General features: G+C 42.8%; 1 protein-coding gene across 1 annotated transcript in view; it reads right to left on the reverse strand.

Moving 5' to 3' along the window:
• The window catches only part of C8B (complement C8 beta chain), a 38,343-nt gene that overhangs the window by 7,392 nt on the left and 11,334 nt on the right, over positions 1 to 19,617 (reverse strand). The window contains exons 4-9 of the mRNA XM_017543996.2: positions 18,901 to 19,042; positions 16,067 to 16,199; positions 13,584 to 13,781; positions 9,733 to 9,973; positions 7,584 to 7,712; positions 4,794 to 4,957 (exon numbers count right to left, since the gene is read on the reverse strand). Coding sequence (XP_017399485.1) covers positions 4,794 to 4,957; positions 7,584 to 7,712; positions 9,733 to 9,973; positions 13,584 to 13,781; positions 16,067 to 16,199; positions 18,901 to 19,042 — 1,007 coding nt within the window. The remainder of the gene's footprint in view (positions 1 to 4,793; positions 4,958 to 7,583; positions 7,713 to 9,732; positions 9,974 to 13,583; positions 13,782 to 16,066; positions 16,200 to 18,900; positions 19,043 to 19,617) is intronic.

Here is a 19,617-nt window from a genome sequence, read left to right on the forward strand (position 1 = left end):
TCACTGCAACCTCCACCTCCAGAGTTCAAGCAATTCTTCTGCCTCAGCCTCCCAAGTAGCTGGGATTATAGGCACACACCACCACACCCAGCTAATTTTTGTATTTTTAGTACAGGTGGGTTTCACCATGTTGGCCAGGTTGGTCTTGAACTCCTGACCTCACGTGATCCACCCACCCCAGCCTCCTGCAGTGCTGGGATTACAGGTCTGAGCCACTGCACCCCGCCAGATTTTCCTATTTGAAATTCAGGATTTATTTTTGCAGGTGAGTTCTATCAGTCCAAATCCAAAATTGTCTTTCCAGGCATATAATGCCACAACATTTGTATTTTAACCATTCCCTAGACCAGGGTAATTTGCTTTGAGAAAATCTTTGAGTAATTTGCTTTGAGAAAGGTCTAAGAGTCATTATTACTGCTTATTAAAGATTTCAGCTTTGTTTCCTTCTGGGTACATGGTTAGGCTGCCACTCTTGCTCTCTTTGAAGGTAGGTTTGCAATATGACTTGTTTTGACCAGTGATAGGTGAGATGAGAATGTCACTTCAAGCTTGAGGCTTTCCAAACAGAGTGAGGTGACTTGTCCTACTCCTTTACTATCACAGCTGTGGTCATCTCGGGAGCACATGACAAGATGCAGCCCCCATCGTCTGGATCTGTGAGCAACTACATTGAGCAAATCCACCTTGCCAACACACTTTGGACATATGTGATTGAGAAATAAACTTTTGTTCTACCAAGCTACTGAAATGTGAAGGTTGTTTCTCTGCATCATGACCTAGGCATTATGTCCTGATCTCTGTGTGAGCACCATTCATTACCATATTTTTTCCCTCCTGCCCTGGGCAATGCCAATAATTCATACAACGACCTCTCCATCAGCATAGGTCCCAGTCCACAACCTAGCTATTTTGACTAGCATGGAAATGTACATGGATGACAGACTTTGTGACAAGGATTATCAGTTAAAGGCAGGACATTCCGTTATATTTTAATTTGAGATTAAAAAAACAAATACTTTTTTAAGTATATCCCATGCAATATTTGTGAGATACTTATACTAAAAAAATTATTCCTTATTTATCTGATATTCAAAAATTTAACTGAACTGCCTGTGTTTTCATTTGTGAAATCTAGCAACCTTTTATGTGACTCCTTTAATATCTAAAATGTCTTTGGAATTCCTCAGCCATTAATGACTATTTCACTAGGCCACAAGTTTTTCCTTCAAGACTTCACAATTGTAGCTCCATTGTCTTTAAGCATTTCACATTGCAAAGAATTCTAGGACCAGTTTGACTTGTATTGCTGTAGGATATATTTGTTTCTAAAAGTAAACATTTTCACCAGGATGTATTTCAGTTTTGTTTTATTTTCAGCACTTTGGCTTAGTTTTCAATGAGCTGTTCATTCTGTGTTATCAGCTCAGGGAAGATTCTCTTCTTATGTTTTGATTAATGTGTTTTCACATGTAATCTTGTCTCTTTCTTAGAAAAAAACCCTCTGTGTTTTAAGATTTCTATTCCTATACTCTCTGTCCATCATATTTCTTTTCTGCCATTGTTTTAATTTCCTTGTCTCTTGCATTATAAGAGCATGTTTATAGCAGCTTACACATCCTGTCTCAATTTTCTGCAGTGTCAATTCTGTCCTTTATGACTTCCAATGCGGGCTTTAATTCTGCTATTGCATGTTTGATTTCCTGTATTCAGCCCCTTGTCTTTTCATCTGATTTAGTGTCTAAACACCTCAGCTTTTATTTCATAAATTCTTCATTTTCTTGGATTTTATGAAATCACAGAAAATGTATTCTAAAATTTACTTCTATTTTTCTGTTTTTAAGACATCATGATTTCCTATATCATGAACATAATTTCAATCTTTTGTGTTCATATATCTTTTTATATATTCATTACTGTCTCTCTCTGTCTCTTTTTTTTAAGTCCTTAGCAGAAATTTCTTAAAGATATTTTCTAGTTTTCTTGCTGTATAAGAGGAGTGTTTATTTTATTGCAAGTTCTGCCAGAGATGATCAGCCTGTCTCTGATATATATTAAAACTGTTACCAAATGTACGTGTTTTAAGAACCCTACCAATATAGTCTTTTTTTATTGCATTTTAGGTTTTGGGGTACATGTGAAGAACATGCAAGATTGTTGCATAGGTACACAGGTGGCAGTGTGAGTTGCTGCCTTCCTCCCCTTCACCTATATCATTGCTGTCTCTTAAGTCTTTGAACAAAGAGCTATCTATGTCTAAAGTTTAAGAATGGGTTCCTCTGTGGTCTCCTTCCCTGCCTATCTGCTTCTATAGAAATCATGTTTTAGGTCTTGAGCTTGAAGGCTGGTTTACATAATTAAGCCTTGGCTGAAACTGTTGCATCTAGAAATTGTCTACTGAGCTCTGCTGTCCTAAGTCAATTGCCACTCCAGCTACCTGGTAAGCTGGCTTTGCAGAGAAGAATTATTCTGACATAATGTGAAGCCATCTGCAATTTCTTCTTGCCAGAAAAGAATGCTTGTGAGAGCAGGATACCGGGAGTATGGATTTCCAACTCAGGGTAGGAAGGTACGGAGGTATGTGACAACCTTCAACGCTCCTGCCTCCTCCACTCCTGCAACACTCCCAAAACATCTCTGATTCTCTAACACATCCCACATCACATCACATGCTTGGCATTTGACATTCCCAGTGCCCAGGCAGGCACATTTAACTGATCTGAGTAACCAGGGCATTCCTTTGGTTTTCAGTTTTTTAAAAAAGATTCAGGTAAGATATCACAGGAAGAATAGATAAAGGCTAGGGATCTATTTTCCCCGAACTCTGTTCTCTCCCATGACCATCTGTGATGCCCGACCAATGCCACCATGGCATCAGCCAAGCCCAGATTTCTCAGGAGCTCCTGCAGCTCAGCTGATTTTATCCTTCTCATGTTTGCCAGCAACTGTACCCTAAGTGCCACTGATGAATAAGTGCAAAGGAAAGGATTTGAATGGCAGCCTTCTTGTTCTGCAGAAACTATGTATTTAACATGCAAATAAATAAATCACCCGGGCTGGGGACTGCAGAGTCTCTCTTCAGAGCTCCAGCCCCTCAACCCTCTACCTTGACTGCAAGGTGGGATCTCCAGGGGGTGAGTACTGGCCCAAAATGACTGCACAGACACTGGCAAGAACAGCATGGCATTAAGATGTGCTATGGGTACCATTTGGAAGTCCCCACAGGCAAGGACCTACCATTGCTGACATGTGTGACAGTCCTGGCCTAACAAGCATCCTTTTAGTTTAACATTGTGAAACCCCTCTAGTTTGGGTGACAAGTGGTTAGAATCATTATTTTTTATTCACCAAGCCCACAGGAAAGTCTAGAGGGGAGGGAAGAAGTCAAAGTCTTTTGTTTGAACCGAATAGGCTCTTGAACAGTCAATGATGGATGCAAACTCTCTAGCCCTCGATTTTTGACAATCACAACATGGGGATAAGAATAATTAATTTGCTGACGAGTGTGGGGATTAGATAAAATAACATTTCTAAATATTAGATGAAAAAGCATTTCTAAAGAGGGTCATGAATATATTAAGTGATCAAGACATACTAGTTGTTGTGATGTCTTATCTTGGCCTGTAAGATAATTACGTGTGTGTGTATCTTACTGTAGCTCATAGACCGTATGTTGTATCCTTGCATCTTCCTCTATTTTCCCCTAGTACCGTATTTCCTGTGGCATAGCAGAAGTTTACCAACTATTTGTTGGTTGAATGCATAATGTTCAAATGAATACATAAATGAGTGATTCTTTAATGAAACAAAAGGAATATTAATTATTTAATTAAATTGATTAATGAATTAAATTAATATTTCTTTTATTTCATTAGAGACGCTAGAGGCCAGGCACAGTGGCTCATACCTGTCATCACAGAATTCTGGTAGGATCCTACCAAAAGTGGTAGGATCACTTGAGGTCAGGAGTTCAAGACCAGCCTGGGCAACATAGCAAGACCCCCATCTCTCCAAAAAAAAAAAAAAAATTAAATTAGCCAGGTGTGATGGCATGCACCTATAACCCTGGCTACTTGGTAGGTAGAGGCAGGAGGATCACTTAAGCCCACGAGTTAGAGGCTGCCGTCAGCCAAGATCATGCCACTGAACCCCAGCCTGGGCGAGAAAGCAAGACCCTGTCTTTAAAAAAAGAAGAAGAAAAAGGAGCAGACTAGAATTAGAAGCTGATTGTTAGTTTCCTTTAGCAACTTGGAGCCCAAGTGAAAGGGCATCGAGGGTCTCTAGGTAGTGCTGAGCAGTGTGTTATAATTTATTTATTTCAAATATATTTTCCTTTTTTTTTTTTTTTTTTTTTTGAGACAGTGTTTTGCTCCATTGCCAGGCGCCAGGCTGGAGTGCTGTGGCATGATCTCGGCTCACTGCAACCTCCGCCTCCCAGGTTCAAGCAATTCTCCTGCCTCAGCCTCCCGAGTAGCTGGGACTACAGGCGCACGCCACCACGCCCAGCTAATTTTTGTATTTTTAGTAGAGGTGGGGTTTCACCATGTTGGCTAGGATTGTCTCAATCTCTTGACCTCGTGATACACCCCCCTCGGCCTCCCAAAGCACTGGGATTACAGGCATGAGCCACCGCACCCGGCCTATTTATTTCAAATATATTTTCTACTATCAAATATGTGTCTCAAAATTAGGTCCTGCGCATTAGTGATCTCTGCATTTCATACCTTGGCTCATAGTAGGCCCTCAGAAGCTATTTTGTGGATGGAGAAAAGGATGGGTAGAGCAGCGCTGCGTACCTTAACTTTGACGATGGCTGGGTTGTACTGCACAGCGTCTCCCCACTCCTGCATCAGGTCCGCTGTCGGCAGCTCCTTGTACGCCAGGGTGGTGATGTGCTCACTTGCCCCTCCTCGTACCAAGACCACCAAGTCATCCACCATGGTGTTCCTCTCTTTTCTGTCTGGAATGGACACAGAGAGCTAGCAGGTCACAGAGGATACCCCTTTGCCCCCTAGAAAATACTGCAACCCAACCAACAATTTGGTTACATCATATTCACTGAACTTGTCTGAGAATTGTGCATAGACCAGACACTTCCTTGTCCATAGGGCAGCCATGGTGCATGGGGCAAAGGGAAACTCATCCAGCCATAGGTAACACAAATTGGGGGCAGGACAAGAAAAAAAAAAAAACATTTATCTTGGGCAGCTGTGAGTGCTAGTTACTAAGTTTATGGAAGATAGATGATAGATAGATAAATAGATAATACAGAGGTAGCTAGGTAGATAATAGATTGGTAAATAGGTAGGTAGATCAGAGAGTAGATAGGCAGATACATGATAGATAATAGATAGGTAATAGGAGATAGATAATAGATTGCTAGAAAGATAGATAGATAGATAGATAGGATAGATAGGTGATAAGAGATATACAATAGATTGGTAGAAAGATAGATAGATGATAGATAGATAGATAGACAGAGGATAGATAATAAATAGATGATAGGTAGATAGATAATAAACAGTTGATAGATAGACGGATGATAGACACACAGACAGAGAGATGGATAGATATAGAAATAGATAAGCGACAATATTTTCTTTTACTAGACAGCAATTTTAGGAGCCCAGCATTATTAGCTCTACTTGACCAATTATGAAACTCTTCCTGGAATAGTTAAGTGACTTGCCAAGGCCTACACAGCTAGTAGCTGATAAATTTTAAACAAGGTCTGTCTGGTTTCATAGCCACTGTTCCTTGGTCAAATAACTTTCCTCTCTCCAAATTGGCTCCTGCAGGTAGAGTGTAGTGGAGCTCATATGATTGGAAACTGAGTTCATCCTCTCCTCCACTCACCCTACACACCTTGACCAGGCATGAATCCAGCTCTGACTTTGTCTAGCCTTGTGGTTTTGGACAAATCATTTATACAGTGGGAGATTTCTTTTTGTTCTCATCTATAAAATGGATACTCTGCATCCATAGAAAGAATAAATGTTAACAGCTAATAATTATTGATTATTTATGTGTCAGTCACTAATATAAGTACGTACATGTATGAATGCATCTAATCTTCACTACGAAATAGTAATTATATAATCCTCACTGTGCAGATAAGAAATCTTGGAGAGATGAAAGTACTTACCAGACATCCCTGTCCAGACCTTAAGCTATCTCACTTCTTTGTGTGAGATGACAATTGCGGGAAAATTAATAAAGGCTGTGCTAAGCATGTAGTTGACACATACTAAACAGTGACCACTATAAAGCAATTATTATTTGGACTTAGCGAGTTTCCCAGAAAGCTCTCAATCATATCAATGGGCAATTTCCATTCTAATGTGTCTAAATCCCCAGTGCCAAAAGAACTAGTGTAAAGCAGCTCAGCATGATAGCTCATGCCTGTAATCCCAGCATTTTGGGAGGTCAACGGGGGCAGATCACTTGAAGTCAGAAGTTCAAGACCAGCCTGGCCAACATGGCAAAACTCTGTCTCTGCTAAAAATTCAAATATTAGCTGGGCATGGTGGCATGTGCCTGAACCCGAGAGGCGGGAGTTGCAGTGAGCTGAGATTGTGCCACTGCACTCTGGCCTGGGTGACAGAGTGAAACTCCATCTCAAAAGAAAAAAAAAAAAAAAGAACTGGTATAAAACTCCTCAAGTCTGAGCCTGCAACACCTGAGCATCATTAAAAAGTAGGGGACATCTCGACCAGGCTTGGTGGTTCATGCTTGCAATCCCAGCACTTTGGGGGCCCAATGCGGATGGTAGATGGCTTGAGCCCAGGAGTTTGAGACCAGCCTGGGCAACATGTTGAAACCCTGTCTCTATAAAAAATAAAATTAGCTGAGCATGATGGCATTCACCTGTAGTTGCAGCTACTCAGGAGGCTGAGGTGAGAGGATTGCCCGAGCCTTGAAGGTGAAGATTACAGTCAGCTGAGATCACGCCATTGCACTGCAGCCTGGGCAACACAGTGAGACCCCCATCTCACACAGAAAGGCTGGGGAGGGAAGGAGTCCTCATCTACTGCCAACAGGAGTATAGACTGGTACAGCTATTCTAGAAAACAGCTTAGCAATATCTAGTCAAGTGGAAAAAGCCCAGCCTCTACAACCCCGCAATTCTAGTCCTATATGTACTCCCTAGAAAGACATTTGTCTGTGTCCACCAGATAACTATGTAAGATGTTCAGAGCAGCATCTATATAATTGCTTGAAAGATGAGATAATCCAAGTGTTCATCAATAGTAGAATGGACAAAGAAGAAGTGGTATAGTCATACAACAAAATAGTATGCAGTGACAGAAGTGAACTAGCTATAATTATACACAAAAACATTATGTCGTATGGAAAACACAAGACTGGAAGGATTATATTCCATCCATATAAAGTTCAAAAACAAGCAACACTAAGCCATGTTAGTTAGTGATACATTAGGTGGTAAAACTATAAAGAACAGAAGGACATACTTGGCATAGAAGTTGGGATAGTGTTTGTCTCAAAAAGGGATGGACATGTAATCACTGGAGGCACTAGGAGGATAAACATTGTAAGTGTGGAAGTCACAAGCCCCTGTCACTCACCTTTGATTTCATTCAGAATACCCCTGCATTTGCCTACGGACACACCCAGCTTGATGTAGACCTCTTCAATGGCACCACCAATTTTAAAATCGTGTTTGGCACAGGCATGGACGTTGTTAAGAGTATAATCTGAAGAAAGCAAGGAAAAAGGTCCATGACTTAAAAGGTAATTCACTGTGTCCCTTTTCCTTTGATGGAGTCCAGAGGCCTAGTCCTTGTTGGATGTCACAAGGATTCAGGTTCAAATAAATAGGTCATCAGCCTGATAACAAGAAATGCAGACAGCAAAAGGCACCAGGGCAGAGACCTCATAGCGCGCAGACCCAACTTCCCCTTTCAGCCTCCTCCCAATGCTCTCTGAGGATTTTTGCTGACTTTCCAGAGAGGGGAAGTGCTCAGAGTCATTTTCTAAAAATTTGATCTCCCTGTTGATTCTCTAGGGATAGATCCAGAGAGTACAGAGACTGCTACAATCTGCCTGCCCTCCCTGAGCCACCCTTCTCCCATCTTTGATAAAGTAGAAAAAGTGTGTTAATTAATTAATCTATGTAATGCATATAAAAAGTAACGAATAGTATCTGGCAAAGAGGAGGGGTCAATTTCCCTGATTTCTTCATCATTTTTGGACTATTTCCTACTTCATTCACCCTTATTCTCCCTGAGGCATCCTCCTTCCCTGGTCTTGCTGAAATTTCAGACATGACTTATAAGCACCTCTCTGAGCACTTTGAGGCCAGTTCAGGGAGAAAAGAGCAACTTTGACCCCTGGGGCTGTCTAGCAATGTTAGCGTAGATCAGTTTTTCTCACAGGGCATTTCTTGAAACATGAATCCCATGAGATGGTAGCAGATGTTACAAGAAAAGGAACTTCTGTGGTCAAGAAAATGTGACAAATGTTGCAGCAAAATAGGTGGAGAGGTCATTTTATTGGAGAACATTCATGAAACTCTGAGAGTGGAATCTATTGAGTTTTCCCAGCTTATTTCCTTATTGAGCCCTTTTATGGGAATCAGTTTGAGGAACTATGAAAAGCACTTTTGAAACCATTTTTATAGAGGAAGTTACCTCTGATTTTGACAAGATTGAGGCCACAGTGTATAAATTTACACTGTGTACCATGTGTCCTCTTGCAAACACATGGACTGGCAACCAAGCCCTGGCTTTGCCACTGCAATCCGTGTGACTGACAGCAGTTCACTTAACTCAACGAGTGCCGTGTCATTGGAAAGGATATTGGTTTGGAAAGCAGCACTCACACTTTAGACTTGTAGTTGATTGGAGTTAGAAAGACCTGGGATATCTGTATGAAGATGAATTATAGGAGAGGGATGGGGTGGAATATTAGTTTGGAGACCACAGTAATCATCTCCAAAGTAAAGTATGGTCTACTGGCCAGCAGCATCAACATCACTCCAAAGCTTGTTAGAAATGTATTCTCAGGTCTCACTCCAAACCTGCTGAATCAGAATCTACCTCTTCCAAAACTCATACTTGATTCACATTCACATTACATTTTGAATGTGAAGCTCTGGTCATGGGGTGAGCCTATGGTGGTAATAGGAAAAAAAAAAAATATATATATATATATATATATATATATATATATATATATATATATAATTTGAGGTAGAGCTGATGGATTGGAAGAGAAGGAAAAACAATAGATTTAAAGAAAAAAATAATCAAGGTTGACTGCTAGGTTTTTGGCTTCAGCCGTTGGTTGGATGGTGGAACAATTTCTGAGATATGGATGGCTAAATAAGAAACCTATTGGAAAGAGAAAGTCAAAAGTTCTCTTTGGGCGCATGTTCAGCTGGTGAGGGTTGTTACACATTCACATGGAGACATCAGAGAAACATTTCAGCATAAACTCTTGGGTGCAGGAAGAGATCTAGAAGTTACCTGCATGCTGAAGGCATCCATAGCTGTGGGATTGGATACAATTGCACAGAAGAGAAGAACTGTAGAAAAGTGAATGGGCTAGGGAGCTAGGCAGAGGAGGACTGACATTGTCAGTCAAAAAGAGGAGGAAGAGGATCTGCAAATGACATTGCGAAGGTATAGCCAGGTAGGTAGAAAAAATCTAGAAGTTCAACTTATGACTCTTCCCCCAGCTTTTAGGAAAACCATGGTCCCTCAGGCAGTGTACCTCCTTTCTCCATGGCCTCTTTGTTCATAACGAGTGTGTATTCATAAATGCCCCCGAGCACGGCCTCTGTGATGTAGTGGGTCCCAAAATCACGGAAGAGATCTCTGTATTCCCCGTAGCCATACTCCAGAGGTAGCTGCTTAACTCTCTGAAGGAACTCGTAATGGAGCATGAGGCTTCTGGATTTCAGCTTGTAATGTGCTACTTCAAGGTCAGAGCGTGCATGCAGAAATACGCTTTTCTAAATGAAATACCAACATGGGAAAACCAGACCTTTAAAGTTAGGAATCTGGAACGAGAAATTGAACTTTACAAACCCATTCGATGTTCTTGGCCCAGGGTCATCACTCTTATGATTCCTTTAGGATACTTGAGGGAAGACGGCCTCTTTGACAAGCTTTCAGTGCTCATAAATATTCTGACATCCTGTTCAGCTTGGAAGAGTTTGCTGTTAATTCACCTCCTTACTGTAGAAAATAAGGACTGAGAAGGGTAACAGAAGCAGGCATGACAGGGAACAGCTGGAGGGCATGGCGCCTCTCCGATGGGACATGGGGTTTGCTAACCTGCAAAAGCGCCTGCTTTGCTGATGCCTTGTAAACTCAGAAAAAAAGCCATGCAAGAAAGAGTAAAAGAGATGCTTTAGGAAGACCAGCTATGATAGTGTATGGCAGGAGTCAGCAAAATACAGCCTCATAGCAACTACAGAGCCTGTACTTGTAAATAAAGTTTTGTTGGAACACAACTGCATCCATTTATTTACGTATGGTTTACAACTGGTGTCACACTACAATGGCAGCGTTGAATAGTTGCAAAGGAGACCTTGCAGTCTCACGAAGCCTAAAATATTGACTATCTGGCCCTTTACAGAAAAAGTTTGGTGACTCTCCATTCATGGAAGACACTGAAAGTTTGTGATGCCAGATGAAGTATAAACATCTAGGAGGTGTTAGTACAACCCTAGGTGAGCATTCCCTATCCTGCTGTATGGGCAGAGAAAAAGAGGAAGGTGGGAAATGTCTGTGAGGTACGTTCTGTCCAATCCTAAATCCTTCAGCTCTACAAAGCCATGCCAGCTCCGCTGGTGCCTGTTGCCCCGGTGCTTCACTTTTTCTCCCAGCTTGCTCTCGCCCCATTCTAGTCCTGCCTTAGTGGCTTCTGACCGTCTTCCTTCTCCCTTACCTTTCCTAAATAAGCAGTCACTAGGTACTCTGTTCATTATTTTTCTGACTGTTTTAGGTTGCATCTCCTTTTGTTGGCATTATTATAGAAGCTTCCTCTGTGATCTCTTTCCTTTCTCTAGCCTCCATCAATGCCCCAATCACAGCTGACATCCTAAAATTCAGATTGTGTTATGTCAATGCTCCTCTTGGCTTAAAGCAAAACCTTGCATGGCTTGCTGTAGCCTTCAGAATAAAATCAGCTCCCTTATTTTGAATATAGCATCATCACAATTTGTCCTCCAGTAGCCTCTCTGGCTTCAGCTTCTCCAACCCAAAGATTTTCTCTCCATACTTTACTACTTTCTGCCAACCACGTAGGTCAATATTCATTCAACTTTTCACAGTTCCCCAAACCTGCCATTCTCTTTCATATTATTTGCACATGCTGTTCCTTCTCCCTGAAATGTTATTTTCTCCCTTTTCTGCCCGACACATACCTACTCATCTTTTAAATCTCTACTTTGCCATTGCTTCCAATTTGATACCAACCTGAAGTTCCCAGATACATGCTGGCACTCCCTTCTCCAGGACTGCACTGTACTTGCTTGTATTTCCTTTATAGCATATACCATGTTGTATTATAACTGATGTAATTAAGGATAATAGATTGGTTTTCACATTTGCTACTCCTACTACACTGTGAACATGAAGGCAAGAATGTTATCCTTTAGACTAGAGATCCCTAGTCTGTCTCTAGGTTAGTGCCTGGCCCAACATTAAGATCCTATAACTGACTGGACAGGGAAAATGTGGCACATATACACCATGGAATATTATGCAGCCATCAAAAATGATGAGTTTGTGTCTTTTGTAGGGACATGGATGAACCTGGAAACCAACATTCTCAGCAAAGTGACAGAAGAGCAGAAGATGAAACACTGCATGTTCTCATTCATAGGTGGGTGTTGAACAATGAGAACACATGGACACAGGGAGGGGAGCAGTACACACTGGGGTCAGTTGAGGGGAAATAGGGGAGGGACGGTGGGGGGTGGGGAGCTGGGGAGAGATAGCAAGGGGAGAGATGCCAGATGTAGGGGATGGGGAGGAAGGCAGCAAATCACACTGCCATGTGTGTACCTATGCAGCAATCTTGCATGTTCTTCACATGTACCCCAAAACCTAAAATGCAATAAAATAAATAAATGGGAAAAAAAGATCCTATAACTGGCAATTTGAATCAGGTAGCTGGAAGGGAGAGAAGGAAAAGGGGAGGGAGTAAGCAATAGGAAGCAGATGATACAATCAGATTAGCATCATAGAAACATTTCTTCATGTGTGTGAAGGGGCAAGTAGGAGACAGAGAGACCGTTTAGTTAGGGACAGTAAGAGATTAAATAACCTGGATTAATTAAGAGGTAATAGGAGTTAGTGTAAAAAATATTGAAGAGTAATACTGAAGGATTTGGTACTCAACAGATGTGGACATGAAGCTGAAGTGAGAACCAATGATTCTGGTTCAGTTTTTAGCCTGGGAAAGTAGAGGGGAATATGCCATTAACATCCATTGAAAATTTAGGAAGAAGGCATTGCCTTGGAGTGTCAGCACGATGCCCAGGTGAGATGCTCAGAAGAGTGGATAGGGAAGGTCTGAAGTTAACTGAGAGGTTAGGAGCAGTGATGAAAACTCATAGCTCGTGCCGATAACAGGAGTGAGTTGAAGGGGTCACCCAGGGGAGATTGGAGAGTACAAAGGGAAGAGGGCCACGAATTAAATAAAGAACAGATGGGAATATTAGACCCTGGAAGGAAGCTGATGAGCAGAAAGAAAGCAGGAGAAGCAGGAGAGCAATGGTTTAGTCGTCTCCACCAAGCACCCTAAGAAGTCAGAGAAGAGGTCTTGGGTGACATTCCAGAGAGAATTTCAGCAGGATGTCTGGGATAAAAGTCAGATTCCTATGGGTTGAAAAGTCTCCAGAGATATTCTGGTCTTCAAACCTACATCGTAAGCTCATTGAAAACCTAAGGGAAAAGTTTATTAGAAAATGAGAGAAAATAATTATAGAAGGTCATCTCTGCCTGGTCTTTTTAAAAGGAGAGAGATAGAGGCAGAGATAACCTGCCTCTAGCTCTATAACCTTCTGTAATTATTTTTTCAAAAAGATTTCAAGACAAGAGAAGTATGATTTGTTGTTAGGACTAATAGTAATGTGGAATATAGACACACCTGTGAGCATGAAATTTCAAAAGAATCCACATGCTATTGATGGAGTGTCCCCTCCAAAACTCATGTTGAAATTGAATGGCGTTGTAACAGTTTTAAAAGGGGCACCTTTATGAGGTAATTATGTCATGACGGTTCTGTCCTCGTGAATAGATTAATGCTGTTGTTTCAGGAGAGGGTTAGTTATAGGGGGAGTGGGGTCCTGATAAAAGAATGACGTTCAGCCCCCTGTTTTCTGTCTCCTGCATGTGCTTCCTCACCACGTGATGCCTTCCGTGTGTTATGATGCAGCAAGAAGGCTCTCACCAATATGGCCCCTTGATCTTGGACTTCCCAGTCTCCAGAACTGTGAGCCCAGTAAATGTCTTTTCTTTTTAAATGATCCATTCTGTGGTGTCCTGTTACAGCAACAGAAAATGGAGTAAGACAACATATATGTTTAAAAGCAACACAGGCATACTTACAGTATGAGAGAATCGTTTGATTCTCTTAATATAGTGTTTGCCTTGATCACTTTGACTACTGATGCCAAGTTCAAATATTCCAGGTATTTTTAAACCAAAACCGAAACTAGACTTTTTTATTGTTTTCTCCATGACATTGCGTTCAAAATCCGAGTATGATTCATATTCTTCCCGTGCAAATTCATATTTGCCTTGCGTCTAAAGGAAGAAAAAAGAAAGTGTTTTTTATTTCATTTGACTCAAATCAGTTCAATACCAGTGAGCAGACAGCAAATCTACTCCTACTATGTGCTGGATACTGAACTAGATGCTCTGGATACAGAAAAATCAGGGCCAATTTGTGTCCCTACCTCAGGGCTCTTGATTCAGTAGCAGAGACCGACCTGTTCAGTGCCTTGGGTGGAAACTTAGAGGCTGGTTTTTTATTCAGATTACAACTGTTGGAAATGTAGGGGAACATTCTGGGCTTTGGGTCAGCTAAAGCAAAAGCATGGAGGTGGGAAAGAGCAGGATGTGCCCCAGGAATAGCAGTGTGGTTCTGTGAGAAGCTGAAAGAGTGAGGGGAAAAAGTGGGGATGTTGTGAGAGGAGTTTCTGGCATCAAAATAGTGAGGCTTTTGAATTACTTGTTCTGAAATCTGGGCTTAATTCAAAGATGAGTCAGCAGAAGAAGTCGATCAAGCCTCAGCAAGATGATTTGGGGCAGTGGTGGTTGGGATGGAAGGAAAAAATTTGGAGTCAGAGAGACAAACCCACGAGGAGGCTGTATGAGCAGGCAGGTGATGGTTGACGAGGGTCTGGTCTAAGGCAGTGGCTGGGGGATGGAGTGACAAGGGCAGGAAAGTGCCTTAGAGAGATTGTAGGAGAGCCATTTGCTTGAAAACCAGTGTTCATGGCTCTGTGTGTAGGGGAACTTCCAAGGGTACCGCCTCGGGGGCCCTGGAGTGACCAGTCCCGAGTCACCTCCCTGCCCCAGCTCCCATGGGCTTCTGGATGCCTGTAATTCCCAGAGGAGGGTGCAACAGCTCAGCTGCCCCAAGGGGAAGGAGGATCAGTTTGGACATGGTCTGCAGTGTGGCTGCTGAGATGTGCTGCCTCTCTGCTCTTTCCTAGTCGGGTGACTTTGGACAAATGCCTCTGTTTTTTCATGTGTAAAATGGAGGCGATAATGGTCCCTTCCATCAGGCTTGTTCTGAGGATTGGGTTCATTCTGTTAAATCACGGCACAGCACCTGGCACAGCCCTCAAATAAAGTTGGTATGGAGAACGGAGACTTTATCACGTATGTCCCGCCTGAGTTAGGATCCACTTTCTCCTGGATGGTAATGGCTGCTCTGAGACTCCCCCTTGAAAGCAGAGGTTTTGTGGGTGGCACTGGACACCCTGATGGAGGGTGTGTTTGATGCTAAGATAAATTTGTTCTTTCTTGGCTAAAAAGCGTGTTGGGGAGGAAGGGAAGGAGGGATAAGGAGGAGCTAGCCTTCAAAATGGTGCAATATATACATTTTAAAACAGGATCTTGCTTTGTCACCATGTTGGAGTGCAGTGGTACGACCTTGGCTCATTGTAGCCTCAAACCTCCTGGGCTCAAGCAATCTTCCCACCTCAGCCTCCCGAATAGCTGGGACTATAGACACGTACCACCACACTTGGCTAAAACACATCGTGCAATTTCGGAAGTGGAAATTTCCATCAAGACCCTCTAGTCTAGTCCCCTCATTTCACAGATGAGAATATTGAGGCCCAAAGTGGAAAAGGAACTTAACCTAAGGTAAAATCAGGACCTGTGGCAGAGCCAGGCCTGGAACCCAGTGTGTTCCCATCAGATCTCAAGCGTGTGTGTGTCTTATGGGATATTCTAAACCTCACTCTCTGTGAGATGTATTTCTAAGTTTGTACATTAGTCATAATAGGGTCTTACCTTGGTAGATCATTTCATAAAATGCTTAGAGCAATGCCTGCTTTTAATAGGCAGGGATTTGATAAGAATGCAATAACAACAGCAGCAAGAGTTAACATTTCCGGTGGACTCACCATTAAGCCAGATGCGGTGCTAAATACTGACATACATGATCTCACTAATCCTCTCCCTACAGGGTAGGACCTCTATAACTCCCAATTTGAAGATAGGAAAACAGAAGCTCAGAGCTATAGGATTACATAGATGGTAAGTGGCAGGGCCACCAAGTCAGTGTGGCTCCAAATCCTAAGCTGTATTTCTACCTTCAAGGTAGCTTTCGATCTTATGGTTTCTATTATTAGTGCTCGACGACCACCCTCCTGTTACTACTTGCAGCATGTCATCTTCACCACAATATCTGGAGGAAGGAACTGCTCATTTTACATACGAAGAAACTGAAGCTCAAAGAGAAAAGGGGATGTGTCCAAGGTCACACAGCTAGCAGGCTGTTGGGCTAGGCCATGGATCCTGCTAACTGGGTACGCAGCTGGGGCTCCCTCCACTGCTACCTGGCTGTCCCTTACCTGTGGCGTGTAGCTTTCCACGTTGTAGGGCTTCCTAAACCTTGTGTTCAGGATGTAATGTGGGGAGCATCCACCTGCATAATACCTGTGATCAAGAACTGGGCCCTCCAAAGTGTTTGTGAACAAATTTATCCTGTGAGGAAGAGACAGAGATGGTGAAGAGGTTAGGGTTTGGATTGTGTAATCTTGATTGTCAGACCCTACTGAAGAAAAGCAAAAGTTCCTTGGCACAGCCTTCAAGGCCCTTGATACCCGCTCTAAACCAGCTTTCCAGCTTCATCTCTGGCCACTCTTAACCATTGCCATGTGCCCCAGTCCCCCATGTGAAGAGGCTTGCTCTTTTCCATCTACTCAGCTCCTTCCATGATAGCTGCTGTTCTCTGCGCCCAGAATGCCTTTCCAGACAGTCACTGTTTTATCTCCGACTTATCTGTCAAGATTGAGCTCTGTTGCCACTGCGGTGAGAAGTTTCACTGACACTTGTGGTGCTTGAAATCCCTCAGGACACCCCGTGCTTGCACCGTTGTGCATTGATTGTCCTGTATTACTACAGTTGCCTTGGGAGAGTAGGGCAACATAACAGGTAAACGCGTGGACTTTGGAGCCAGACGTCTCAGATCCAATCCCTGTTCTTCTCCTTACTACCCAGGTGACCTTAGGCAAGCCAGTTAAAGCTTGGGTAGCCACTTACCACCTCTGTGCCTCAGTCTCCTCATAAGTAAATGGGACCATGAAAATACTACCACAGGGGATGTTGTGAGGACCACATGTGCCATGTTTATGAAGTCCTTAAAACACTGCTTGGTCTATGATAAATGTGCTATTTATGTATTTGTCACCCTCACTACAGCTGCAAAATATGGGAGCAAAGTAAGGTGCATGTCAGGCTAGTGTGGCCCCTTCTGACCTTGCTCCTCTGTCCTTGCCGGAGAACGCCCTCACTATACTGCGTGCTGTTTGAAGTGGTAGTTTTCTTAATTTCTGTACAACCCTCATCACAACACATTTACAATATTATTCACAATAATTACTGTTTACTGAGGGTGTGACTGGTGACAAACAGAGCAGTCGGTGGCTCCATGCATCATCTCATTAGTGTCCCTGCAGCTCTGGGCAATAGATGTTATCTCCATTTTAGAGAGGAAAAGAATCCAGAAATAATGTCTAATCTAGAACTCTCTAGATTAGAACTTTCCTTAGAGAGCAGCCAGAAGTGCCACTTGCACTATAGTCTTTTCTCAGAAAGGTGAGTGGGAACTCTGTTTGTATTAGCTCTCTCTTCTGTCCTTCAGAATTCCATCTAATGTCTATCCTAGACATTATTTCTCACTGCCTCCTTGGGTAAGCCTCCATTCTTGACCATCTCTAACTGCTGAAAGTTCTGTTTTTTATTAACAGTCTCTGTCTCTTACCAGCTTCCACTTACTGGCCTGGATTCTGTTCCTCACCAGAATTGTCTGGGCTCTCTTTCCCATGACACATGTCCATGTATCAAAACATGTACATATTTATTTTATTTAACAAATATAATGTGGTGCTTACTTTGTGGAAGCATCATCCTAATCAATTTACACAAAGTGGTTCATTTAATCCTTATGAGGATTAATAATTAGGAAGTAAGTATTATTATTATCCCCATTTTGCAGTGAGAAACATTAAGGTAACTGACCAACCCAGGGTCTCCCTGCCAGGAGCAATGGGTGGACTGGCCTGTGAAATCTGACAGTGGTGCACAAACAGAATCCACCACACAAGCTGCCCAGCACCTCGTTTATTAGCTATATTCACTTGTTCAATCATCACAGCACTTTGAAAGAAGTATGTTATTAACTTCCTCCTACAGATGACAAAACTAAAGTTCCATGTAGATAAGTGCCTTGCACAAGGTGCCCTGGCCAGTGAGCCACTCCTTCCGTTCCCCCCTACAGGGTCCTGTCAGACCCTACTGCTGGCTTTGAATGTCTGCTATCCCGCACTCCAGCTGGGTGACCCTGGAACTCACTGAAACTTCCTGGGCCTCAGTTTCCTTATCTGTGAGGTGGGGATTATAATAACTATCTTATAAGGTAGTCCTGAGAGAAGCCTCCCACTTGAAGAGTCTCTCTCTAGTGACAACTTTAAAAATTGAAATTTGATTTTTGTTCAGAAATAAGATAAATCCCATTCAGGGTCACTGTTCCCCTCCCCAGGCTGCATTACATATGATGATTCTTAAAGCATTTGAGGGGAAGGTCTCCCTCTTCCACCTGCAGGCTGAGAAGTTGCAAAATACGGCAGGAAGGTAAAGTGCATGTCAGGCTAGTGTGGCCCCTCCCTTCTGACCTTGCTCCTCTGTCCTTGCCAGAGAACAGGACCAACTCAGAGATCCTCAGAAGCCCTGGAAATCCATCCCTTTACTATCTAACTAGAGACCACTCTTCTTGGAGGGACCAATGCTGGCAGATCGGGACAGACCCGGATAAAATCTACCTGGCAAGTTGTCAGTACGATTCAAGACGTAAAGCTTAGAAAGCACCTAACACGGTCACACTGCAGGTGTTAAAATAAAGTCTCCCCCTGGCCCTCGTATAGCAGCCTACGTGGTTGCCATGCACACACAGCTCCATCTCAGTGTTCCAAACCAGCCCTCCTGATGCCTAGGTCTGTCCACGGAACGTGCTCCCAGAGCAACTTGGAACTCTTCTCAGAGAGCAACCAGAAGCGTCACTTACACTACAGCCTTTACTCCGAAAGGTGAGTGGGAGCTCTGCTTATATTAGCTCTCTCCTCTATCCTTCAGAATTCCACTTAATGCTGTGCCTTCCCATCTACGCCACAGAAAAATGGTCACTTACCCACTGGCCAGACCGCCAATTGCCCAGTATTGGTCCATTTCATGCTGACATTTTTTATAAATCCTTCTACAGTTTGCCTCATCTGACTGGTCTCCGCAGTCATTGTCCCCATTGCAAAGAAGTCTGCGGTTTACACACCGTCCTAGGATGGAGAAAGTGTATTACCCACAGCCACATGGCTGGCAAGAGAGGAACTGCCATCGTATTAACACCTACTAGGTGTCAGACCTTTTGTCAGGCTTTTCATGCTGCTCTGTTTTAATTAGTCATCCTGTATCCAGATAGATTGGCTATGACACTGAGTTTATTCCTATCATGCCACCTCCCCCAGCAAAAGAGGCCAGTGTTGTATTCCAGAAAGCAGCAGGACAGTTTGGACTCTGTCTCCTTGGGGCTGGAAAGAGAGGGTGGGAAGGGTGGGCCCTGTAGGTTGTGTGAGCTGGGCCACATTTCACTTGTTACTTAACCTCTCTGCCTCAATTTACTCACCTATAAAACAGGAAAGTCATCATCTCTATCCCATAAGGTTGTTCGAAATTTAAATGAGTAAATAAAATAGTACTGACTCCCAGGAAGTGCTGTGTAAGCGTTATCAGTGCTGTTAGTGTTTTTGAGGGCCAAGTGCACATTACTAGTAAATATTTGCAGTGGAATTGAAACCTTTAACTGTCTAATCACAAGTTCTTCCCAGTAAACCACAGTGTCTTCGACAATGTA

This window comes from Cebus imitator, unplaced genomic scaffold (genome assembly GCF_001604975.1).
Source record: "Cebus imitator isolate Cc_AM_T3 unplaced genomic scaffold, Cebus_imitator-1.0 Scaffold163, whole genome shotgun sequence".
NCBI lineage: Eukaryota > Metazoa > Chordata > Mammalia > Primates > Cebidae > Cebus > Cebus imitator.